Below are 25,880 nucleotides of genomic sequence, written 5' to 3' on the forward strand. Positions count from 1 at the left end.
AGAAAGAAAGAAAGAAAGAAAGAAAGAAAGAAAGAAAGAAAGAAAGAAAGAAAGAATGCGTGGATGGATGGATGGAAGGAAGAAAGGAAGAATAGGCAGGCGATATAGAAATAGATAGTGAGATAAATAGATAGATAGGTAGATATTTGGGTAGATGGATGGGTGGGTGGATGGAGGGATGGATACACAGATGGTAGGCAAATGATTAAATAGGTTGACGGATGGATGGATGGGTTGAATGATGGATGGATGGTTGGTTGATAACGCCTGTGATAGGGGCACACACAGAGATTAGGTGGGTGTGGGTGCATTCTCACTTTCCTGTCCCAGCCCCTGCACGTGGAGTTCCATCATTTAGTCTTGGTGATGAGCCTGTGGACCCAATAACAGTCCCAGTGCCGTGTCACTCATCGCGCAGTAGAAGACCCAGCTAGCCAGCCATGTTTCATTGGCTTTCCCCTGCGGATCTGGGTATGAAAGAACTCAGAGGTCCATCACCCGTGGGGCACATCCTTCTCATTATTGGCGAAATGACAGCTCGGATCTCCACGTAGAGGAACTTGGGTCTTAGTCTGGAGAGGACGAGCCCATAGCCTAAAGGAAAGGTCTTTCTTCCTGCCCACAGACTTGGGTCTGGTGTGCATCTCCATTGGCACAGGGACGGGTCTTTCTTCCTGCCCACAGACTTGGGTCTGGTGGCATCTCCATTGGCACAGGGACGGGTCGTTAGTAAAACTGTTCCTTGGCCTTGCTGATAGTTCAGGAGGAAGGAACACCCTGTTCTGACTTCCCTTGACCCCTCTGCACTTGAGTTTCAGAAGCAAAAGTCCAGAAATAGCTCTCCTTCCTCTTTCACCATCGCCTGCCAGGGACAGCTGTGACAGAAGGAACACGGCCACTTCCCAGTTCCTTGTTCTGTGCTCTGTCCGAACGTAATGAAATGTCCATTTTGAATTTTGGGGGTTCTGGCAAGGTGGATGCTTATAAAAGGGAGGTTTGAATTCTCCTGATGGAGGGAAACTGTGAAGTTCCCGACGAGGCTCTGGTAGATCCCAGCGTGGCTGGCAAGGACGGAATCGTCACCCTTTGGGGCGGGAGAGGCTAATCCCTTGAGGATGCTGCAGCAGAATCTCGCGGAAGGAGAAGGCGTCTGTTGGCTGACAGGTGGGGGGAACGCTTGGTGCAGGGGCCACCGCGTCAGCCAGGAGGCTGGGACACGGGGAGGGATCTGAGTCCGCCTTGGACGCAAGGCTGGACTTGGCGGGCAGCTCCAGCATTGATGCTGGTGTGTGACTCAGGAGCTGGGGAAGGAGATGGGAACGGGCCCCCAGGGCACCTCTGGGGAGGTTAGATGGACACACGGTGCGCCCGGGCACCTCGGAGGGTGTGCTTACCTGTACGTTCAGCTGGGGACTGGGGTGCGAGGACGGAGCACGAGGTCACCCCGTCCCCGCCTTCCACAGCGGTGTACTGGCCTGGCACACGCCTGGGAAGTTGGACGGGAGAGACAGGGTTCCAGGTGGGGCAGTTTCCAGGGAGCCATCGGGGAAGAGAGAGAGGGAGCGAACAGTCGTCCTTGGGAAGGCATCAGATGTAGCCACCGAGCGTTGGGACCCCTGGGGACCACAACAGGGGGAGCCTGGGCTGGGGACGGCGAAACAAGTTCAGGTCCCCTCGGCGGGGCGGGCGGGGGGCACTGGTTACCATGGAGCCGGATCGGAAACTGGAAGGGATGTTACAGAGCCTCAGATTGCGCCGGGCGATGCGGCTCAACAAAGGGTGACGTGAGTGGCTTTCTGTTTTTTCCTTTTGATGGCAGAGTCCAGCTTTACGGCAGCATCTGGAGAAATGGTGACCAACTTTAAAGTTAGGTGTCTCCAGCTAGATGAGGCTGACCTTTAAGTTAATTAAAATGCCACAAGGGAGGCGCTCACTGCAGACTTTGCAAATAAAAGACAATAATCAAATGTGGAAAGTGCTTCTTTGAGCTCAGAGCTGACGTCTCTGCCGGTGCGTTCCTACTCATTGTCAATGACGGCCACTTTTTTTTTTTTGCTGTTTATGGAATCATTGATTAATATGTTCTCTCCAATGCATTTTTTCAATTTTAATTTTTTAATCGTGGTAAAATGTACCTCACATAAAATTTACCATCTTGACTTTTTTTTTTTATTGGAGTATAATTGCTTTACAGTGGTGTGTTAGTTTCTGCTTTATAACAAAGTGAATCAGTTATACATATACATATATCCCCACATCCCCTCCCTCTTGCGTCTCTCCCTCCCAGCCTCCCTATCCCACCCCTCTAGGTGGTCACAGAGCACGGAGCTGATCTCCCTGTGCTCTGCGGCTGCTTCCCACTAGCTATCTGTTTTACGTTTGGTAGTGTATATATGTCCTTGCCACTCTCTCACTTCATCCCAGCTTACCCTTCCCCCTCCCCGTGTCCTCAAGTCCATTCGCTACGTGTGCATCTTTATTCCTGTCCTGCCCCTAGGTTCTTCAGAACCTTTTTTTTTTTTTTTAGATTCCATATATATGTGTGATCATACGGTATTTGTTTTTCTCTTTCTGACTTACTTCACTCTGTATGACAGATTCTAGGTCCATCCACCTCACTACAAATAACTTAACTTGGTTTCTTTTTATGGCTGAGTAATATTACATTGTATACATGTGCCACATCTTCTTTATCCATTCGTCTGCCATCTTGACCATTTCTAAGTATAATTCAGTGACATTAAGTCCGTCCACATCGTGCAGCCATCCCAACCATCATCTCTAGAACCTTTTCATCTTGCAGAGTTGGAACTCATGGTGCCCATGAGACACTGCGTCCCCCTCCCCCTCCCCCAGCCCCACCATCTACTTTCTGATAAGTGTGACAACCCTAGGGACCGCCTCTGAGTGGAATCCCACACTGTGTGTCCTTTTGGGTCTGGCTTCTCTCGCCAAGCATCATGTTCTCAAGGCACATCCACATTGTAGCCTGTATCACGATGTCCTTCCTTTTTCGTGGCTGAGTAATATTCCACGGTGTGACTGGAACACATTTGTTTATATCCATCATGCATCCATGGACACTTGGGTTGCCTCCACCTCTTGGCTGTTGTAATGCTGCTGTGAACGCAGGTGTACAGGCGTCTCAGTCCCAGCTTCAACTCCTTGAGTGCATTTTCGACATCTCGTTCTCTTTCCTGCCCGTGGAGAGTGCTTAAGCATTTTCTCTTCTCTTCTCTGCTTTTCTTTCTTTTTTATTTTTTTTTCTCAGCTTGCCTCATTCTCTTTTCTTTCTTCCTTTGTCCCTCCATCATCACCAGGTCACCACGTGGACAGTTTGGTATGATGCCTTCTGTCCTTTTCCCTGTGCTTGAAGAGCTCTGTGCATGCGCGCGCACACAGAGTGTGGCATCCTTACAGCATATTATACACATTTGTTTTGCCTCTCACTGTTTTTAACTCTGCTTCATAGAGATCCCTCCTGGGCATTTTGGGTGGATGCGTTCCAGGAGGCCGGGCAGGGGTGAGGGCGTACAGAAAGGGAGGGAGGTCTCTTAGCTTTTCCTTGGAGAGAAGCTGGGCCACGGGCCATGCAAGGTAGAGGTGGGAGGGCCAGGGAGCGGACGTGGTATAGGGGACGGACGTGTGTGAATGTGTGCACGTGCTCCCAAAATCATGCACTGTAGTCACGCTTGCTGCACACTAGACACTCTAAACTCCTAAGCTCAGGTTCTCACTCACACCTGTTCCTTCCAGGCTAGACTCAGCCACCCACCTGGCGCCTGGTCCCTTCTGCCCAGATGTCTCTGCAGGCAGTTCAGGGTCCTCATGTTGGAAAGGAGTTCTTGACCTTCCTCTTTGCCCCACACCTCCAATCAGTTCCTCCTTTGGACTCCCCCCAAATGGCCCTTCCAGCTCCTGGGTCCCCCCCCGCCCCGACCCCCGGGCACTGTTTTTGATTTCCTTTTCTTTGCTGCTGTGTTCACCCTAACCAGGGCTTGTGCCCTTTCCTCTTCCTTTTTTTTTTTAATTCTTTGAACTATAGTTGATTTACAATATTGTGCTCGTTTCATGTGTATAGCAAAGTGATTCAGTTTTATATATTTATGTAAAGCTCTTTTCCTATTCTTTCCCATTATAGATTATTCTAAGATATAGAGTACAGTTCCCTGTGCTCTACAGTAGGTCCTTGTTGGTTATTTTATATATAGTGGTGTGTATATGTTAACCCCAAACCCCTAGTTTTTAACCCCTCCCCCCGCTTCCCCTTTGGTAACCATAAGTTTGTTTTCTGTGTCAGTGAGTCTATTTCTGTTGTGTAAGTAAGTTCGTTTGTGTCATATTTTAGATTCCTCATCTAAGTGACATCATATGGCATTTGTCTTTCTCTTTCTGGCTTACTTCACTCGATATGATAATCTCTAGGTCCATCCATGCTTCTGTGTCTGTGAGTCTGTTTCTGTTTTGTACGTAGATGCATTTCTGTTACTTTTTAGATTTCACATAGGAGTGATACTGTATAACGTTTGTCTTTCTCTGTCTGACTGACCTCACGTAGCATGATCATCTCCAGGTCCATCCATGCCGCTGGAAGCGGCACTGTTTCATTCTTTTTCATGGCTCAGTGGTATTCCACCGTGTATACACGTACCACGTCTTCTTTATCCAGTCCCCTGTCGATGGACACTTCTGTTGCTTCCATGTCTTGGCTGTAGTGACTACTGCTGCTGTGCATACAGGGGTGCATGGATCTTTTCGAGTTAGAGTTTTCATCTTTTCCAGACCTGCCCTTTCCTCTTGTAAGTCACATCTCCAAAGTCCATCCACCTTTGTCCATCTGGGTCCCCTCTCTTTCTTCTCAGTAACCTCCCCAGGGCTCATCCACTCTTGATTGGAGACTGGGGCTTCTTTCTGACATGAAAACCCAACTGTCACTCTTTGTTTTCCAGTCCCGTCAATGACTTTCCTTCCTGCCCTCAACAAAATGCAGACTCCCTACGGTGCGTCCACAGCTCTAGGGTTTGACTGGTGCCTCAGTTTCCAGCTTCCCTGTGTGTCTGTCCCCAGCCTCCTTCGACCACAGATACACCTGGCCAACCCTTCCCATCTTGCTGGGACACACACCCCCCCTTCTGTGTTCGGTGTTTAGAGCTGGTTCCCCTGCTTCCCACAAGGCTCAGGACAGGCCAAACGGGAGGTGCCCTTTCCAGTGTGTCCAAGATAGGACATTGCCAGGTATGAAGTGGGTCCTTTGTTTTTTTTTTTTTAAGATATCTTTTTTTTTTTTACGTGGACCATTTTTTAAGTCTTTATTGAATTTGTGACAATATTGCTTCTGCTTTATGTGTTTTGGTGTTTCGGCTGCGAGGCATGTGGGACCTTAGTTTCCCCGACCAGGGCTCGAACCCGCACCCCCTGCACTGCAAGGCGAAGTGTCAACCACTGGACCACCAGGGACGTCCCCGAAGTGGGTCCTTGTCCAGATGTATCCACTAAACAAAGAGAAAACCAGTGGGTGGTGAGGTCAATAAAGACGGGTGATCGTGAGTTACTGGAGATGTTGCTTGGTGATGCTAACCGTGGGTCCCACGCCTTTGAGATCCACCACATGCGTGCTTTTCTCGTAGCGACGTGATAAACCTTGCTTTTGGCCCTCGAACTTTTACTTTTTTTATAGACTCGGTCCTGCAGTTGATGAGAATGACTGGATGAACAGATAAGCTCCTGCAGTTTATCCCGCTTCTGATTTTCTAAACTCAAGAGTTTCATTCCTCTGTGGTCACGTGGACTGCCTCCTGTCAGCCACAAGCACCAAGCGATGACTGTTACTGTTTTTGGAATCGTGATGTCAGGAAGTGTTTGAATATTCGTTTACTTCCGATCGTTAATAATACCCAGCTCTTCACAACTTCTGTCCATACAAGAAACCTCTTAACTGGTGGAGCTTTGAAGCAAAGATGTATCGGAGAAATTTCTTTTCTTCCTTTCGATACTGTATTTGATTTTCGTGATTTGGAGAAGGAAAGTGGCATCAGGGCCCTCAGGACTTTTGTTTGTTTTATAGCCATAATTTCTATTTGTTATGGGTGCCTTTATTTGAAAAGTATTGCTTCTTAAGCAGGCTGATGACGGATCACTTCTGCGTGTGATCTGCAAAGGGAAAAATGACTTATCCACTTAATATACGGTGGCTTTCGTAGGTGTGGTGGTCGGTTGAAGTTTTGTTTGATTTCATTAGATATTTGTGGAACGGACATCTTCATCCGTCTCGATCGGTCGGTATAGTTCTCCCCACTCTGCCCCTTGTTTGTGACATTTGAGATTGTGATGCGGTGATTTATCCTAAGAAATATTTATTTGGTCTTCTTCTCAGTTCCTGGCACGGAGTTCCTAAAACCCTTGAAATTTCCTAAGTGTCGAGAGCCATAAAGGTGTCTTGGAAAGCCGCCGGGTCACCTGTGGCCGGGGGCTGGTTACAGGGGAACCAGCCCTTAGAGGGTTGGAGCTGTCAGTCCCACCCTGACCTTGGGAAGCGGAGGGGGCTGGAGGTTGAGTTCACTTCCCAATGGCCAGTGAGTTCATCAGACCTACGCAATGAAGCCTCTATAAAACCCCAAGAAGGCAGGGTTCCGAGAGCTTCCGTGTCGGTGAACATGTAGAGATTTGGGGAGAGTGCAGCCTGGAGAGGGTGTTGGGGTCCCCTGCCCCCTCCCCAAATCTCACCCTCTGCATCGGTCCCATCTGGCTGTTCCTGAGTTAGCTCCTCTTATAATAAACCGGTGATCCAGCGCGTAAACGTTCCCGACTTCTGTGAGCCGTTCTAGCAGATGAAGCCCAAGGAGAGGTCGTGGCAGCCTTCCACCTGCAGCCGGTCGGTCAGAAGCACAGGTGGCCCCCTGGACTTGCCGTTGGGGTCTTGTGGGACTGAGCCCTTACCCCGTGGGGTCTGATGCTAACTCTGGGTGCATAGTACCAGAACTGAGTTGAATCCTAGGACACCCAGCTGGTATCCGAGAATGGCTTGGCGTGTGAGGAATTGGGAGCCGGATAACAGACACTTCACCCTCAGTTGCTTCCTATGTCGGTCGACCTACCCGTGGATGAAATTGCAGTTCCCCTGGAGCCCAGGGGACGGAAAGAGAGACTGTGACCCCGGCCTCCTTCCCGAATCACCTGGTGTCCAGCCAAGCTATTTTTGGGGACTGACGCACTCCACTTACTTGCTCAACCCTGAAAGTTGTCTCATTCCTCGCTGCTAACCCCATCTGGGTTCTGTCCTCACCTCCCCACATTGTTCATTATCTGATGCTCCTGAGACTTGAGACGAGTTTGCCTTGGAACCTTGGGATGCACCGTTTGCCAGAGCTGAGAATACGTCAGGACAGTCTCTTAGCCTGTTAGTGGGTCTGTGGGAGCAGTTACAGAAGTTACGCAAAGAATGAGTTGCCTAGCAGCTCCCTGATGACCTCCAGGTGCGCGTGTGTGTGTGTGTGTGTTTGTGCATTGGAGCAGCGGAGAGATCGGCTCATATATATTTCTCCTACCTTTTCAACCCAATTCACAGCTGTAGAAAATGGTCGTGCCCTTGCTTAGATATTATTGACTGTTTCACGTCTTCTTAAGGGCTCAGTTCGGCCCCGAAATCCCGGAATCCCAGGCCTTCCCAGATGAGTTCTAGCTAGATTGGCCATCCGCCCTGCCCCAGAGAAATTCAGCAGGTCACCAGTTTACGTAGAGGTTCAGTGTACAAGTTCACCAGTCAGGTGTCAGGACCCTAGAACAGCGGTCCCCAAGCTTTTTGGCCCCGGGGACCGGTTTTGTGGAAGACAGTTTTTCCACGGAGGTGTGTGTCTATGGTGGGCTTCAGGTGGTAATGTGAGCGATGGGACGGGGGGGGTGGGGGGGGAACGGCGGCTCATCTCCTGCTGTGCGGCCCGGTTCCGAACAGGACGCGGATCAGTACCGTGGCCTGGGGGTTGGGGACCCCTGCCCTGGAACACATCTCCCCGTCAGAACCGCAAAGCCCTTGCTGGGTTCTCAGCTCGCCCGCAAAACACAGCGAGGCTGTCGTGCGTTTGGGATGCCGTGCGCTTCTATTCAAGCATCACGGCACGGAACGTCCTTGCCATACACGTCGGTACGTGGACCGGAGAAGGAGGGCGGGCGGCCCAAAGGTAACGACTCATCTCGATTTTGAATGATGGAAGGAAGATGGGCGTCTGCTCAGACGATTTCTCCAGAAAGCCACGTCGGGGAGGAAGACATTTTCCTTATCCTTCCAGGCTCTTCTGGCTGGTCTGAGAATGAAATGGACGTGAGACAGATGAACAGGAGAAAGTCCCACGAAAGTTGAATCCCCTGGACACACGGGAGAGACCCAGGAAGACGGAGTCACTCACACACATGGTCCTAACCCTCATCTTAAACGCTGTCATCTTCAGCTAAAGACGAAGGAGCCTGTTGGGGCAGTGGCTTGGGGCTTCAAAGCGGGCGAGGGCCGTCGGCGTGGACACGGAAAAGAAAAGGGTTGGTAGACAAGTGTTTGCTGAACCTGCAGAGACAGTGGGACACAGGGTGGACCGTGATCTCCCAGGCCCTGCTGTTTCCCCACCACGGGTGGCCCATATCACGGGCAGACATCTCTGGTGAGGAAAGGGGTCCCAGGAACAGCTCCTCCGTCTAAATTCTTTTAGGCTATTAGCGAGAAGGTCGGAGTTTCTCTTTTGAGTCTTTGGGCTTTGATTGTTTTCAGGTCGAAATAATCCGCGTGCCAAAGAGATACTTCGCGGGGGGAGCAAAGTTGTGTTCCACTCCAGTAGCAATAGCCACAACCCACAACCCCAAAGCACTCTTCCTGCGTCCTGTGTTCCCTCAAGTCTCAACACTGCAAATCTCGAGCCTTTGAGCTGTCAGATGTGAGAAGGGGAACAGGCCAGAGATGCACGGCTGTCAGGAACTGGGGGAAAAGCAACGCCTAGACGTGGCTGCCACTATGCTTCTTACAGACAGGATCCCGGGCCGTCTGACTCTGAGAGACAGAAATCAACGAGGAACACCGAGAAAGAATGGCATGTATGGCCACCCTATCGGAGGGTAGCCGTCATCCCCCAACCGCACCCGTCGTGCTGTAAACGCGCATGTAGAGAAACCCTTTCGTAACACGTGGCCCACATTGTGCGAAGACATATAAACCATAGTGCTTAACAAAACGGCCATTCATTTGAACATCAGAAGAGTGTGTTGTCCTTTTTTGTTTTTAAAAGGCTTCCCTTGGGCATAGAAAAGTTTTTCACATCCACGACGGGGGGCGTTTTTCCTCTCTGCAGCCCATCTTTTTTTTTTTCAAATTTGACCGCACGCACCACAAGGCTTACGGGGATCTCAGTTCCCCAACCAGGAATTGAATCCGTGCCCTCGGCAGTGAAAGCACCAAGTCCTGACCACTGGACCGCCCGGGAAGTCCCCCATCTTTTTATTTATTGCATAAACTTACACCTTCCTGACCACTGCCACACCTGGTTATTGCTTGGTGATTTTCCTTCCAGCTATTTTTTGGGTCATTGCAAACTATCTCCTCCAGTGCTTTGTGTATATATCGATACGGTTGATTACAGGCAGATCTCAGAGATAACGGTGGGTTCCGTTCCAGAGCACCACAGTAAAGTAAATATGACCGTAAAGCGAGTCACACGAAGCTTTTGGTTTCCCAGCGCATCTAAAAGTTACGTTTACGCTGGACTGTAGTCTGTTAAGTGTGCAGTACCATTACGTCTAAAAAAAAGCAATGTGGGTGCCATAGTGAAAAACACGTTACTGGTAAAAATTGCTCACCAACCTCGGAGCCTTCCGTGACTTGCTTTTTTGCAATAGGAACACCCAAAATCACAGATCGCCACAGTAACGAAAAGGTTTGAAGTATCGCGAGGATTACCAAAAGGGGACCCAGACACACAAAGTGAGCAAATGCTGTTGCAAAAATGGTGCCCGTAGAGTTGCTTGCAAAACAGGGTTGTGACAGACCTTCCATTTGTTAAAAATGCGGTGTGTGCAAAGCACACTGAAACGAGGTGTGCCTGTATTTTTCTTTATTTTATTGGAACAGCCCATCCCAGCAGCCAAGACCATCTGGTGCGTGGTGCCCTGCGCATGCTCACCCAAGGACGCCGGGTCCTCCGAGCATCCTTTGTTTTCATGGAAGCCCAGAGGGACGCAGCTCTTTGGGAGCAGCCTTGGAGGGGAGCACAGCGTCCTGAGCAGAGAAGATGCCCAGGCCGGGGGTTCGGGGATCAGGCACTGCTGGCACGGTAGCCTCACGTTGCTTCACATCATCGTCTGTGTGTCCCGATCCTGCGGGGGGACCTTTATATGCTTGTGCATGAGTCACGCTTCTGTGTCCTAAATCCGCTCAAAAACAGAGCCCTTACTTCCAAAGAGCGTTTCTCTTTTATTCTACGTCTTTTTTTTTTTTTTTAACATCTTTATTGGAGTACAGTTGCTCTACAATGGCATATGAGTTTCTGCTCTATAACAAAGTGAATCAGCCATACGTAGCGACATCTCCTTTACAGGCAAACTTTCTTCTCCATCAGTGCTTATCTCCCGAGGATGTAGTTGTTGCTTTTCCTCTTTGCCGTGACCTCTAAAATTCATTCAGGACTCTGTCTCTTCTCGCATCTATATTCTTCTTTTCTCCTCAGCTTGTCGCTGCTGCCTTTTCTCCCGTGAACAGAGCCAATCTGCACCTTTCTAAAGGTGATGCGTCTCTTCTGACTCTCTGGGGACATCTCCTACCCGTCGTTGCTTAGAAATCTCTTGCTTTGGGGTTTTGTTAATGGCCACCTTTCCCAGCAGGTGTCTGGGAGGCCATCATGAGTGGACTGGAAATTTGCAGTCTTGATGACGACCCTGGGGCCACTGAACCAGGTGTGATCCCTGAGGTGTGCCCACCCCGTGTGAGTCTGCTCGGGCTGTGAGACAAGCGCCCCAGATGGCACGGCTGTAGCAGCAGAGTTATTAGCGCATGTTTGGGGAGGTTGCAAGTCTGAGGTCAGGATGTCGGCCTTGTGGGTGCCCTTTGAGACCGTGGAGACGGCCGTCTCCTCCCTGTGTCCTCCCAGGGTCGTCCCTCTGTGTGTGTCTGTGTCCTGATCTCCTCTTCTTATAGGGACACCTGTCCTGTGGGATCAGGGCCCACCCTAGTGACCTCATTTACCTTCATCCCCTCTTTAAAGACCGTATTTCCTAATCGAATCACCTCCTGAGGTCCTGGGGTGAGGACTTAACATATGAATTTGGGGATTGGGGACACAATTCAGCCCATAACAGGCTGTTCACCAGTTTATCATCAGAAGTTGGTATTTACTCTTGGCCGTCCTGAGACCTTTGCACGTCGACAGGATAGCCATCCCTTAGCATTGTGTCTCCCTGTATCCTAACATCTGCGTGCACCTGAATCTTAACGTCTACCTATACGTGTCCAAACGTGTGTCCGTGCACGTAACGTTAACGTCATCTGTGCCACATCTTAGCACATCGAATGGGTACCTGTACCCATAACATGGATCTCTGCCAAACCTTAACGTGTGTCCACACACATGTCTCGACATCTGTTCACCCATCCGAGTATCTTAACATCCACCTAGAGATCGATCTTAACGTGTATTGATACACATAACGTGACACCTGTCTGTGCCATGTCTTAACATGTATCTGTACCAATAACATCGCTCTCTACCAGAGCTTAGCATCGCTGCACACACAGCTGTGGGCATCGGTCCATTTGTATGAGCATCTTAACGTCTCCCTAGGGATGTATCTTTTCTTACAAAATAATTATGTTTATGTGTTGGGTTTTCTGTTCTAATACCTATAGACATATCTTAACATCGATCTCTACCAAATCTTTTTTTTTTTTTGCTGTACGCGGGCCTCTCACCGCCGTGGCCTCTCCCGCTGCGAAGCCCAGGCTCCGGACGCACAGGCGCAGCGGCCATGGCTCACAGGCCCAGCCGCTCCGCGGCACGTGGGATCCTCCCGGACCGGGGCACGAACCCGCGTCCCCTGCATCGGCGGGCGGACTCCCAACCACTGCGCCACCAGGGAAGCCCTCTACCAAATCTTAACATCTGTCCACACACGTCTTGCATCTGTCCATGTATATGAGTATCCTAACATGGACCTAGAGATATATCGTGTTTTTTTTAAGATTTAATTGAAGCAGAGTTGATTTACAATGTCGTGTTAATTTCTGCTGCCCAGCAAAGTTATTCCCTTATACGTATATATGCATTCTTTATCGTATTCTTTTCCATAGGGTTTATCGCAGGAAAGTGAATACAGTTCCCTGTGCTCTACAGTAGGACCTTGTGGTTTATCCATTCTCTATGTAATAGTTGGCATCTGCTAACCCCAAACTCCCATTCCATCCCTCCCCCACCCCCCTCCCCCTTGGCAACCAGCAGTCTGTTCTCTGTGTCTGTGAGTCTGTTTCTGTTTTGTAGATAAGTTCATTTGTGTCTCATTTTAGATTCCACATATAAGTGATATCATATGGTATTTGTCTTTCTCTGTCTTACTTACTTCACTTCGTATGATCATGTCTTACCTAGAGATGTATCTTAACATGACCTGTTCATGTAACACGACCTCCGTCTAAGTGCCATCCCAGCATCCGTCCATCCCTGTCCCTTCCTGTCCATCCGAGGCGCAACCCTCACTCCCGCTCTGGTCCCGCAGGTTCTGGACGGGGCACGATGACCGCTTCCTGTACATGCTGATGGAGTTCGTGCCGGGTGGTGAGCTCTTCAGCTACCTGCGCAACCAGGGCCGCTTCTCCAGCTCCACCGGGCTCTTCTACGCCGCGGAGATCGTCTGTGCCATCGAGTACCTGCACTCCAAGGAGATCGTCTACAGGGACCTGAAGCCGGAGAACATCCTGCTGGATAGAGACGGTCACATCAAGCTCACTGACTTCGGGTTCGCCAAGAAACTGGTGGACAAGTAAGTGAACGTTTCCCCCGTTTTCCCATCTTCCCGCCCCCTGCCTCTGGCAGCGTGCTCTGTGTCCTCTGCGCTGTGACCTCCTTTTTCTTTAGATTCCACACAGAAGTGACATCGTATGGTATTTGTCTCTCTCTGTCTGACTCACTTTACTCAGTATGACAATCTCCAGGTCCATGCACGGTGCAGCAGATGGCATGATTTCATTCATTTTGATGGTTGCGTGATATTCCATCGTATATATATATATACACACCACATCTTTATCCATTCCTGTGTCGATGGACACTTAGGTTGCTTCCATGTCCTGGCTGTTGTAAATAGAGCTGCAGTGAACATTGGGGTGCATGTATCTTCTCGAATTAGAGTTTTCTCCAGATATATACCCAGGAGTGGGATTGCTGGATCACATGGTAGCTCTATTTTTAGTTTTTTGAGGACCCTCCATCCTGTTCTCCATAGCGGCTGCACCAGTTTAAATTCCCACCAACAGTGGACGTGCTTTCTCTTTTCTCCACACCGTCACCAACTTATATTACGGCTTGTCTTTCTTTTTTTTTTTTTTTTTGCCGTACGCGGGCCTCTCACTGTTGGGGCCTCTCCCGTTGCAGAGCACAGGCTCCGGACGCGCAGGCTCAGCGGCCATGGCTCACGGGCCCAGCCGCTCCGCGGTATGTGGGATCTTCCCGGACCGGGGCATGAACCCGTGTCCCCTGCATCGGCAGGCGGACTCTCAACCACTGCGCCACCAGGGAAGCCCAGTTATCTATTTTATACATAGTATCAATAGTGTATATATGTCCATCCCAATCTCCCAATTCATCCCACCACCCCTCCTTCCCCCTTGGTACCCATACATTTGTTCTCTACATCTGTGTCTCTATTTCTGCTTTGCAGGTAAGTTCATCTGTACCACTTTTCTAGGTTCCACATATATGCATTAATATACGATGTTTGCTTTTCTGACTTTCTTCACTCTGTATGACAGTCTGTAGGTCCATCCATGTCTCTACAAATGACCCAATTTCGTTCTAGGATGCTGTTAAATGCAATCTGATTTTCCCCTATAGAATTTCATCTATTGCATGGCTAAGAATAAAATGGGTTGGTTTTACGTAGAAGAGTGTGAAGACTTTATATAGTTTTAAAAATTGGTTTTAAAATTGGCTGCCCCCTATTGGTAACATGTGGTATATAGTCCACCTGCTAGTGTTTTGTGGTGTTTTTTTTAATCATTTTATTTGGAAGCCCTGATTCAAACAAACAACCAATAAAATGTTTCACAAATTCACTCGGTGATAAGTTTGGCCAACCGTCATCATTTTACAGCTGAGAAATCTGAGGCCCTGAGAGGTAAGGTAGTTTGCGTGTATCCCCACAATTGCCAAGTGGTAGTACCTTATGGCTTCCAGGTTAAATTTATTTCCCTTACCAAGAGCCTCTGTTAACGGAAGCACCTCAGAGGGGCAGTTAGGAATGAAGAGTGGATATGGGGACCACTTGCCTCTGCTGGACCCCTGTGTCTGCCACTCTCCAGCTGGAGAGATTGAGTACGTTGGATGTTGTCATCACCCCGTGTGCCTTGGCTTTGCTCGTCTGTGTAATGAGAATTGTTCCTACCCTGTAGGGTGATTGGTAACAACGGATGGGTCTGCTCATTGGAAAGTATTTCCTAAGAACGGTTCCTCTCATGTAGTAAGCATTGAGTAGACAGTAGGTGCTTCTCACCTTATCATGCCCACCCTCACATCACCATCGCCACCACCATCGCCACCACTGTCATCACCATCATCATGCCATAGATATCACCTTCATCACCATCACCACCGTCATCGTCACCCTCATTATCACCATCATCACCACCATCATCTCCATAATTATCACCTCCATCACCACCATCACCATCGCCTTCATTGCTCTGGACTGAACTTGTGTTCCTCCAAAATTCATGTCTGGAAGCTCCAACCCCCACTGTGTGGCTGTATTTGGAGATCATGTTGTTAAAAGTAATTAAGGTCAAATGAGGTCATGACAGTGGGGTCCTAATCCCATAGGATTGGTGACCTTGTAAGAAACGTATTTCTCCCAGTTCTGGAAGTCCATGGTCAGGATGCTGGCTGACTTGGTTCCCGGTGCGGCCTCTTCCTGGCTTGTAGATGGCCTCCTTCTGATACAGTAGAGAGATCGCTCTCTCTTCCTCTTCTTTTAAGGACACGAGTCATTGGATTAGTCCCAGTCTTAACCTGATTACATCTGCAAGACCCTATTTCCAAATACACTCACAGGTACCGGAGTCTAGGACTTTTGGGGGGGGGAACACAGTTCAACTCAGTGGGGATGCCATGGAAGGCAGTGGGGGAGTCGGAACACATGAGCAATTGGACGACTATTTCACAGAGCACACTTGGATAACGGTCTCCCACCCCCAGTTGTGGTGGACCTGATAACAGTGAGAAAACTGAGAACGGCGGGTGTCACTTTGCCCTCTCTTCAAGAGCCAGTGAGCAGAAACGATAAGACCAGGGGCATCGATAATTCACAGCCTGGACCAGCACACTCTCCCAATAACATCCCCCACTGTCTGTCTTGTCTTAACCTATTTACTGCAGTCTGAAGCTCTTTCTAGCAATTTGTGACTCTCTACATCCAAGAAGCATGGGGACTTTTTGCAGGAAGCTTTTTTAAGTATAAAGAGAATTCTCTTAAAAGGAGAAGACTGCTTCCACCTTGCACAGTCATCATTTGCTATGAACCTGCGTGTACAAGTGTTTGTCAGAGTCCCTGCTTTCAGTTCTTTGGGGGCATTAACCAAGGACTGAAGTTTCTGGGACTTACGGAAATTCTCTAACTTTTTAGGGAACTGCAGTACTGTTTGAAATCTAAGGCTTTAAGGACGTTTACTGCAGTCTGAAGCTCTTTCTAGCAGTTTATGCCTCTCTACATCCAAGAAGCCTGGGGGCCTTTTGGAGAAAGCTTTTACTTGAATGAGGGGGTCAGGCTACCTGAGTTTACTGAGAAACTGGAAAGTCATACAGCCTTCCATCTGTGCCCCATACCCCAGGATGAAGCCAGGGAGAGACTCACCTTTCCACATGTAAGCGGAGACACCACACCTAACACAGATACAATTATCTGCACCCACCTCCACCTGGTGAGGACATCAGCTAAGCGCCAGGCTTCCAGCTAGATTCAGGCAACCGTGGATGTGCCCCACCTGGGAATACAGCATTCACGGGCCAGTACCTGGATCTCTCAGCAGAATTAAAGAATATCATGAGCCAAAGCAATGAGGGTTGACTTTGAGTTGACTCAGCTGGGTGTGGCGGGAAGAAAGATGCTCCTAAGCTTAAGTCTCGGGGACAAGAAACTCCTAACTGGACCTCCAGGTGGTTCTGTGCACCCTGACGGGTTGTCACTTGAAAAAGCCCAGTAGGTAGTGTGAGCCCCTTCCCGCTCGACTCCGTGTGGGAAGAACCCACGTCTCCCATCTCCTTTCCTTCCTTGAACTTACGGCCACCTTCTGCACCCAAATTCCTGGCTGGTTACCAGACCATACAATTTCTGTCTGCACCAACGTAACGTGACCTTCCATTCCTTCCACAGGATTTGAAATTGGAATGGTACTTTGTATCACAAGGGGTTCTAGGGAAATGGGAAAGAGTCTGTCGTGTGAAAAAAGAATCAGAGATTGAGAATGGAGAGGTGTCATGGAGAAGGGAAGCAGGGACCCAAGAGCACCTTTGGGTGGGTTCCTGGAGAGAGCTGAACACTCCTGCCCAAGACCCCCAACACTCCAATGGACCTGGGGAGGGCTCGGACCAGATGCACTGCGTACACAGCAGGGTCAGCGTGAGCTCAATGATGGGCAGAGAAACAGAGAGAGTGGACAAACTTATCAGTGAGCAGACACTGTTACTTTCTTTACATTAAACCTGCAAGATAGGGGTTTCTCCTATCAGTGCTTCATCATTGCATCTCTTGTTGGAGGAGTTCTTTGCAAAGGATATTTTCTCCCTCCTAAGATGCCGTTCCTTTCTACCTGTCTACAGACAGGTGCCAGACACAACGGCAACACTAGGCAACCCGGGCACCCGTGGTCTGGACCTGGGCTGCAGCCCAGAGTTTTTAAGTGGCTGCCCCAGAGACATGCTCCTTGGCAGAAGCGTGCCAGCTGGACGTGGCTCCCACACAGCTCTGTCTGGACTTACTGGTCCCGGATCCTTTCCAAACCCGCCCTTGGTCCAGCTTCTGCCGAGGTCCTGGCTACCTTACCTTGACTCTGGGTATGAGACACCTGTTCCTGGATCTCCCGCCCACGGGGACACCCTCCTTTCTTAGCCTCTTCGGTCTCTGCACTTTATAAAATTTTAATTGTGGCAAAATATAGATAGCATCCAAGATACCATCTTAGCCAATTTTAAGCGTAAAATTCAGTGTATGAATGACATTCAGTACGTGGTACAGCCATCCCCACCATCCATCTCCAGAGCTCCTTTCTTCTTGCAGAACTGAAACTCTGTCCCCATTAAAGTGTACCAGCTCCCCTACTTCCTCACCCTCAGCCCCTGGACCCACCATCTACTTTCTGTCTCTGTGAATATGACTCCTCGAGGGGCCTCACGTAAGTGGAATCATTAGGTAGTTTTCCTTTTCACTGAGCGTAATGTCTTCAGGGTTCTTCCATGTTGTAGCAGGTGTCAGAGTCCCCTTCCTTTTCAAGGCCGAATAATACTCCATAGTCTGGATGTATTCCTTTTTGTTTATTCATCCAATGGGGGACACTTGGGTTGCTTCTCCCTTTTGGCTGTTGTGAACAGTGCTGTAATGGACACACGTGTGCAGGTATCTCTTCAAGACCCTGCTTTCATGTCTCGTGGGTATATGCCCAGGAGTGGGATTGCTGGATCGTAAGGGTGGTTGTATTTTTAGTTTCTTGAGGCCCCTCCATCCTGTTCTCCATAATGGCTGCACCATTTTACATTCCCACCTCCAGTGCAGGAGGGCTCCCTTCTCTCCACATCCTGTCACCACTTGTTTCCTGTTTTCTGGATGGGAGCCAGCTGCGTGGGGTGAAGTGGCCGCCTCTGCACTTTGGACTCTTTCCTCTCGCCGATCCCAGGGCAGAGTCACAAGGAGAACTGAAGTTCTTCCTCACGGAAACGCCATCGCATCCCCTTTCTGAGCTACGTGACATGATGTCATCTCTCCAAGCCTGAGGGGGCAACTGGGTGGTCAGCCTGTTTAAAGAGATAAACATGGACATCATTATGACAATTTTCTGGACCTCCAAAGCTGTGTTTCCAAATGTTTTCTTTCCCTGGCCATCATTTAGCTTGTAGCCCGTCACATAGCACAAGTTCTCATACCCGGTGTGGAGTGTGAAAACCCCAGGTGCTTTAGAAGCAGAGGTGAACTGGGTGAGGGCTGATGTGATATGGCCCACATGGGGTGGGTGTTTGGCTTCTGAGACTGCCATAACAAAGTACCACAAACTGAGGGGCTTAACCCAACAGAATGTTACAGCCTCACAGTTCTGGGGGCCAGCTAGGAAATCAAGGTGTTGCCAGGGCAATGTTCCTTGTAAACGCTCTAGAAAACCATCTGTTCTGTGCCCCTGTCCTAGCTTTTGGTAGCCTCACGTGTTTCTTGGCTTGTAGATAAAGAAGCTAGGGGATGTGTATACAATGGAATATTATTCAGCCATGAAAAAGAAGGAAATCTTGCCATTCGGGACAACATGGTTGGACCTTGGGGCCATTAAAGTGAGATAAGTCAGTCACAGAAGGACACATACTGTAGCATCTCACTTACGTGTGTAATCTAAAAAAGCTGAATTCGAGACCCCACTCCCGGGCATATGTCCAGAAAAGACGAAAACTCTAATTTGAGAAGATACATGCGCCCCTGTGTTCATAGCAGCACTCTACAATAGCCAAGACATGGAAGCAACCTAAGTGTCCATTGACAGATGAATGGATAACGAAGATGTGGTACATGTATACAATGGAATATTACTCAGCCACGAAAAAGAATGAAATAATGCCGTTTGCAGCAACATGGGTGAACCTAGAGATGATCATACTGAGTGAAGTACGTCAGACAGAGAAAGACAGATATCATGTGATATCACTTATCTGTGGAATCTAAATAAAGAATACAAATGATCTTACTTACGAAACAGAAACGGACTCACAGACATAGAAAACAAACTTATGATTACCAAAGGGGAAAGGGCGGGGGAGGGATAAATGAGGAGTTTGGGATTAACAGATACACACTACTGCATATAAAATAGATAACCAACAAGGACCTGCTGTAGACCACAGGAAACTATATCCAATATCCTATGATAAACCATAATGGAAAAGAATCTGAAAAAAATATGTGTTTAATTGGATCACTTTGCTGTACACCTGAAACAAACACAACATTGTGAATCAACTATAATTTTTTAAAAAAACAGCTGAACTCACAGAACCAGAGGGTAGAATGGTGGTTGCCAGGGGCAGGGGACGAGCGGAAGGGGAAATGGGTGAAGGTACAAACTTCCAGTTATATGATAAATACGTTCTGGGGATTTCGTGTATGTCATGATGACAAACACACACCAAAAACACAAAACAGGCAGATGGCATCGATTGCCTTGGACTTTTACCCAACGTAAGAACGTGGGCTGGAACCAGGCGGTTTCCAGATCTTCTTAGTGGTTGGACAGCCTAGCTGTGTCAATTGCACTTTGGGGAAGAGAAAGTCACCATTCAGACTTCGGCTAAAGGCTCCGATGGAGCTCATAGCTCATGTGTCACAGCAGCGTTTTCCCTGGCATCTCCTTTGGTTGCCCTTTTTTTTTTTTTTTAAGATTTTTTTGATGTGGACCCTTTTTGAAGTCTTCATTGAATTTGTTAAAATATTGCTTCTGTTTTATGTTTTGATTTTTTTGGCCACCAGGCATGTGGGATCTTAGCTCCCCGACCGGGGATGGAACCTGCACCCCTGCGTTGGAAGGCAAAGAACCACTGGGCCGCCAGGGAAGTCCGTGGTCTCCCTTTTGGCTGTTAATCACTATCGCTGATCTGTCATATAAAACGTGAACATGACCATAGCGTGTTATTTTCCTGTGCTTTGGACACAGGGTTTTGTTTTGTTTTGCTTTGTTTTTTCTTGCGGTACGCGGGCCTCTCACTGCTGTGGCCTCTCCCGCTGTGGAGCACAGGCTCTGGACGCGCAGGCTCAGCGGCCATGGCTCACGGGCCCAGCCGCTCCGCGGCATGTGGGATCTTCCCGGACCGGGGCACGAACCCGCGTCCCCTGCATCGGCAGGTGGACTCTCAGCCACTGCGCCACCAGGGAAGCCCTACAATTTTTTACTCTTGATGAGAACTTTTAACATCTATTCTCTTAGCAACTTTCAAATGTACAATACAGTATTATTAACTATATAGTCACCACAACATATGTTACAACCCCAGGACCTAATCTTTCAGCTGGAAGTTTGTATTGTTTTTATCTTTTCACGGGTGAATTTTTGTTAGCAAAATCCTCCATACTGAGATATACAATTAAAGAGAAAATTAGGAAAATCAGTCTTTATTTTCCATAGGGCATAAAAGTTTAGATATTTCAGCAGAAATGTTACAAATTATAAGTTTTAATTAAACATTGGGGCTTTTTAAAGTAAAAATAGAATTCTCTTAAAAGGAGAAGAAGACTGCTTCTCCCATCTGTTGTGAAAAAGATCTAAGGCAGCACAGAGAAGGGATGACCCAAATGAAAAACAACCACCCAGACGATCAGAAATCTCCGCTTTCTGCGCTGGGTCCGGCTTGGCTGGTTGGAATCTCTTGCTTTCAGCCAGCTGTCCTCTAGGTGGCGCTAAAAGCTAAATTTTTTGCAAGTCTCAACTCCTGGGGAGCAAATCCTTTCCAAAGCTGTCCGCCCCGTTTAAACCCCAAACATCTCAGAACCCCTTAACCTGAGGATTTTCAAAAGCCACCACGGATACTAAAATGACCGCGAACCCACAAAAACACTTCCGACCTTTTGCAGAGCAGGTGAAAAAGGCACTTAGCTGTCGCTTTGTGTTTCCTCTGGGGGCACAGAACCGGCTCATTTATTCATAAAGCAGACATCTGGGTTCCTGAGGGTCGTTCCCTTGAGTCAATCCTTGAATCCTTTTTTCCACCATTTTATGGGAAAACAGGGACTGAGGGTTTTGCTTCTGAGCAGCAAAGGTAAGCACCAAGAAGAAGACACAGCCGTGATAACAGGGCCGTTACTCAGATTCTTTCTTGGTTACAGTGTGTTCATAAAGGACAGAAGTCAGGGAAGACAAGGCTACTGTCTTTATCTACCGGGCGAGGGTTTAAGGCATCTTGTTGATCAATTCAGTGACTAACCTTCAGTGCTTCTGAGACGCACGCACTGGCCAAGCACAGCTGAGTTTTGTGGACCCCCCTTCTCTGCCCACAGGACGTGGACCCTTTGCGGGACCCCCGAGTACCTGGCCCCCGAAGTCATCCAGAGCAAGGGCCACGGGAGAGCCGTGGACTGGTGGGCGCTCGGCATCCTCATATTCGAGATGCTCTCGGGGTGAGTTGGGTTTCCGTGGAGAAGTCTGCGGCGAGTCCCTGCCCCACGCGCCGGCCCTGGGGTGCTCAGCCCGCCCCCAGGATGGGGCACTGGGGGTCGGGGGCAGATTCTCGGGGTCGGGTCGCACGACAGTTTCCCGCTGCTGGTGACGCTGAAATAAATGGCATGTGCCGTCAATCCACCAAGAAGGTGTAGAAACTGTACATCTTTCTGCACCTGTACTTGATCAACTTCCACACTCAAGCCAGCAGCCTACCTTCCCTCCTGTACACTGCTGACCACGAGAGGGCAGCCTTGCCCGAGGAGAATTGAATCCCGGCGCCGAGTCATGTTTAGCAGAATGGGGTCCACGTGTCCTCTGTTTTGTCTTTATTGTTAGCTTGGACTGTAATAGTACAGGATATAATAATGCGGAATATCATTAGGAGAGGCAAGGTTGGAATATAATATACTGTTAGAACACAGTATTGATAGACTATAATAGAAAATTATTAAAATAGAGTAGAATAAAGTAGGACAGGGTAGAATTAGAATATAATATTAGGATATACTAGAATTATTATGAGAGTTATTATATAACCATAATTATTAGAATTCTATTTTAATAGTAGCTATTTTAATAGTAACTAAGATACTATTAGGATATACTATATTAAAATAATGTTCTAATTACTGTTGGGATGTAGTATATTAAAATATTAGAATATTAGGAAATAGAAAATATTCTATTGCAGTAGAAGGTTAGCCATACGGTAGTTCTAGTATTCTCAGAGAATATTAGGAATTCAGTAGAAAATAATGTCATTAGAATCTATTACTAGGCCCTATTATTAGAATAATTGGAGGTTAATAGTTCAAACCCTCTCCTAACCCAGAACACCGTAAGCTGAACTTTGCATTTCATAAAAGGGAACTGTTAGTTCACAGTCGGCGTATTTTTGTTTGCCACATTTCCAGTTAGAGTCAGGCTTGTCTGGGTGGTATTTCCAGAGACACCCGTCCCTGCCCACACTGCACGCCTGGCTGACCCGGGGCTGCCCCTGAAGTCTGGCCAGCCTCTGCTCTCACCTGGACCCGCCCCGAGTGTCCTCACGTCTCCTCCAGCTGCCCCTGCCCCTGCCCGTGGCACCTTCCCCTGGCAGCCACCGGAGGGGTCTCTCACCGACACCGGCCAGGCCACGTCCTTCTCCCTAGCAGCCCTCGAGGGGACAGACCCGGAGCTCCTTGTTATACGAGGCTCTGAGTCGGTCTGTAGAAGATCTACCCACCTTAGACAGAGGCCTGGCCTCTCTCCTGGGATTGCGGGCCTTCCCGCTGTGCCTCCAGCACCCGATGTGGCATTGCTGTCCCTCTCTGTGCCAGCTGCCTGAGGGCATCCCCCCGGCCGGTCCCTTCTCTTCCGGTCCTCATGATTCAGGCTCACCTGTAACCTGCCCTCAGAGCCTTCCTCCGCTGCTCCCAGCCACGCTCCGCCCTAGCACCCCTTTCTGTTCTCTCTGGAGCGCTCAGTGGATCTGACACCATCTGCTTCCGTGTGTTCACTGCCCACGAGATCACTGGGTGGTGCAAGTTGCTCTTCTCACCCCCTTGAACCCAGACGCCTTTGGTGGCCAGTGGGAGGGAGTTCTTATATAGATGGTGGAGGTGGCCTTTTCTTCCAAGTTCCCGTCTCCCGCATGCCTGTTGGATTTCCATTTTCTGTTTTGGCACCTTTAGCAAGATCAGGCTAGACTCTGCCTTGTCTGTTTGCTTATTGCTTTCATTGGTGGGTGAAATGTTTCATGAAGTACGAGAAGTACATTTGTTGGGTACAACCAGCCACGTGATTAGGTATGAGAGCATGTCATAACTGGGATTTTATTTTCATCGAGTAAGAAATGTTTCGCTTGGATTGAAAACAGGTGGCCCATTCATGGGCTTTTCCAAGAGCGCCCAACTCAGCCCTGATGTCTTCCATCATCTGTTCCTTTCATATCCACCCATGTGGAGAGTTTCAGTCGCACGCCTGTTCTTCAGGAAGATGGAACTAGTCTGCATTTGGAGCTGCATCCATGTAGAACATTAGCTGCGGTGCAGTGGTTCTCAAAACATTTCAGCCACAGGACCCTAAAAGTTTTCAGTAACCATCTGTCCTAAAAGTGACTCCCTTCCTAAAAGTTATGAAAATGCCCCTAAATGTTAGTATCGACCCCAAAGAGCCCTCATGGAGGCAGGTTATATCTGTCAATGTTTACCACATTTGAAAATTAAACTGAGATTATATATGTAAGTTTATAAGTTTATACGTAAAAGCATAAGGTGATAAACTAATGGTTAACATAAATCAGATTTTTAATGAAAAAATAACTATTTCCTAGTATTAAAAATAGAGAAAACAGTGACGTTGTTTCACATGTTCATTAGTCTCTTTTATGTCCAGCTTCATTGTGGGCCACTGCGTGCTTCCCTTCTCTCACACTCTGTCTGGTGTGATTCGTTGTTTTGGTTGAGGTATGTGACGAAAATGGAGCCATATTCAGATGTATAGTCAGAAAAAGGGTGTCACAAATCTGAAAAGGCCTCGAGGAACCCGAGGGTTCCCTGGGACCCCACTTTGAGAATCACAGCTGCCATGCCAAAGATAGGGTGCCCCGGGACACTCTCTCACGCTACAGTCTGCCCGGGTGTTTCCTGGCCCAGTACTTTGTTCTTGCCCCTTTTTCTGAGGAGCTCAGATATTTGTTTTATAGGAATGTATGAGGCCGACGACCTTGGAGGGGGAAGTCAAAATAGGGCGATACTATAGCAGCCCATCTCTTACTTCTCTCTCCAAAAACTCTTCTTTTCCCTGAAGCCATTTCCAAAGTACCTGCCTTGCAAGGTACTTTCCCTGTTAAAATGGGCTCATAGTTTGGGACCATCGTTTTGTTTTTGTTTTTTGGCCACATCCTGTGGCATGCGGAACTTCCCGGACCAGGGATCAACCCCCCCGTGCCCCCTGCAGTGAAAGCACGGAGTCTTTTTTTTTTTTTTTTTAGATAAATTTGTGTATTTGTTTTTTTATTTGTGGCTGCGTTGGGTCTTCGTTGCTGTGCGCGGGCTTTCTCTAGTTGCGGCTACCGGGGGCTACCCTTGGTTGCGGTGTGCGGGCTTCTCATTGCGGTGGCTTCTCTTGTTGGGAGCACGGGCTCTAGGCACACGGGCTCAGTACTTGTGACTCGCGGGCTCTAGAGCGCAGGCTCAGTAGTTGTGGCGCACGGGCTTAGTGGCTCCGCGGCATGAGGGATCTTCCCGGACCAGGGCTCGAACCCGTGTCCCCTGCATTGGCAGGTGGATTCTTAACCACTGCACCACCAGGGAAGTCCAAAGCATGGAGTCTTAAGCACTGGACTACTGGGGACGTCCCAGGACCATCATTTTGTAACGGGTCTCTGGGGGTCTGATGAGGAACGCAAGGTCACAACAGCGACAGCGCCTGTTTCTGGACAATCCATTTTTTTTACTGGAAGATTTAGGTAGGTCGAAGGTATCTAAAAAGAATCCAGATAGATGATGGAGAAAATGGCAAAATTGGCATGGATTTTTCAGACGAAAGTCTCGAGCCTGCCTTCACGGGGATGGGCAGCTTGTCCTTCTGACTCCGTCTCACCATGGACAACGCAAGGTGTACATAACGCCCACTTCTGTATGACAAGCACCCGTTTATTAAGAATTGGAAGGATTCTGTTGGATTAAAGGCAGAGATTTGAGGGCACTTTCTTTGGCCGCTTTCCACATGCCGAGTTCTCCGATACGCCCTCTCCGTGCTTTTTCCTTCAGGCAAGATGTGTTAGTGCTCTCCCTTATTGTTGTTTTTTCCGCTCACTAAACTACTGCTAACATGCCTTTCCCATGATAGTGTCATGTAATGCCAGCTCCCCCAGAGTACTGCGTTCCACATTCTCCACGCACGTGGGTAGGTATGTATGACACATTTTCTCCATGAGGACCTCGTCTCAGACCCTTCACTTCATCACATCTGCAAAAAAACTGTTTCCATATAAGGTCCCATTTAGGTAGTCAGGGTGAGGACACGGGTGTAACTTTGGAGGCCACCATTCCACCCGTGATACACTGTTTCTTTTTAGAAAAACATGAGGAGTTGATTTGGAATCAACACGAGAATTATTTTTGATCATTGAGATTTGCCATCAATCAGACCATCATTTGAAAACTCCCCTTCATATTTCCATTGCTTATTCTACTGAATTAGAAGACCTCCTTCTAAAGAAACTAAATAGAGGTTTTGCTTCCGAGTAGAAGGTCTTTGCCTT

The 25,880-nt window shown here is 48.5% G+C and overlaps 1 protein-coding gene across 13 annotated transcripts in view; it reads left to right on the top strand.

Moving 5' to 3' along the window:
• PRKX (protein kinase X-linked) overlaps positions 1-25,880 on the top strand; it is a 210,673-nt gene that overhangs the window by 36,390 nt on the left and 148,403 nt on the right. For all 13 annotated transcript variants that reach the window (XR_003796375.1, XR_003796374.1, XR_003796376.1 and 10 more), the window contains exons 3-4: positions 12,736-12,999; positions 21,469-21,588. Coding sequence is in view for 5 of the 13 variants with exons in the window: in XM_029240535.1 (XP_029096368.1) it covers positions 12,736-12,999; positions 21,469-21,588 (384 nt within the window). In the remaining 8 variants the exon portion in view is untranslated. The remainder of the gene's footprint in view (positions 1-12,735; positions 13,000-21,468; positions 21,589-25,880) is intronic.

Source organism: Monodon monoceros, unplaced genomic scaffold, assembly GCF_005190385.1.
Source record: "Monodon monoceros isolate NGI ecotype Baffin Bay Population unplaced genomic scaffold, NGI_Narwhal_1 Super_Scaffold_22, whole genome shotgun sequence".
Lineage (NCBI taxonomy): Eukaryota > Metazoa > Chordata > Mammalia > Artiodactyla > Monodontidae > Monodon > Monodon monoceros.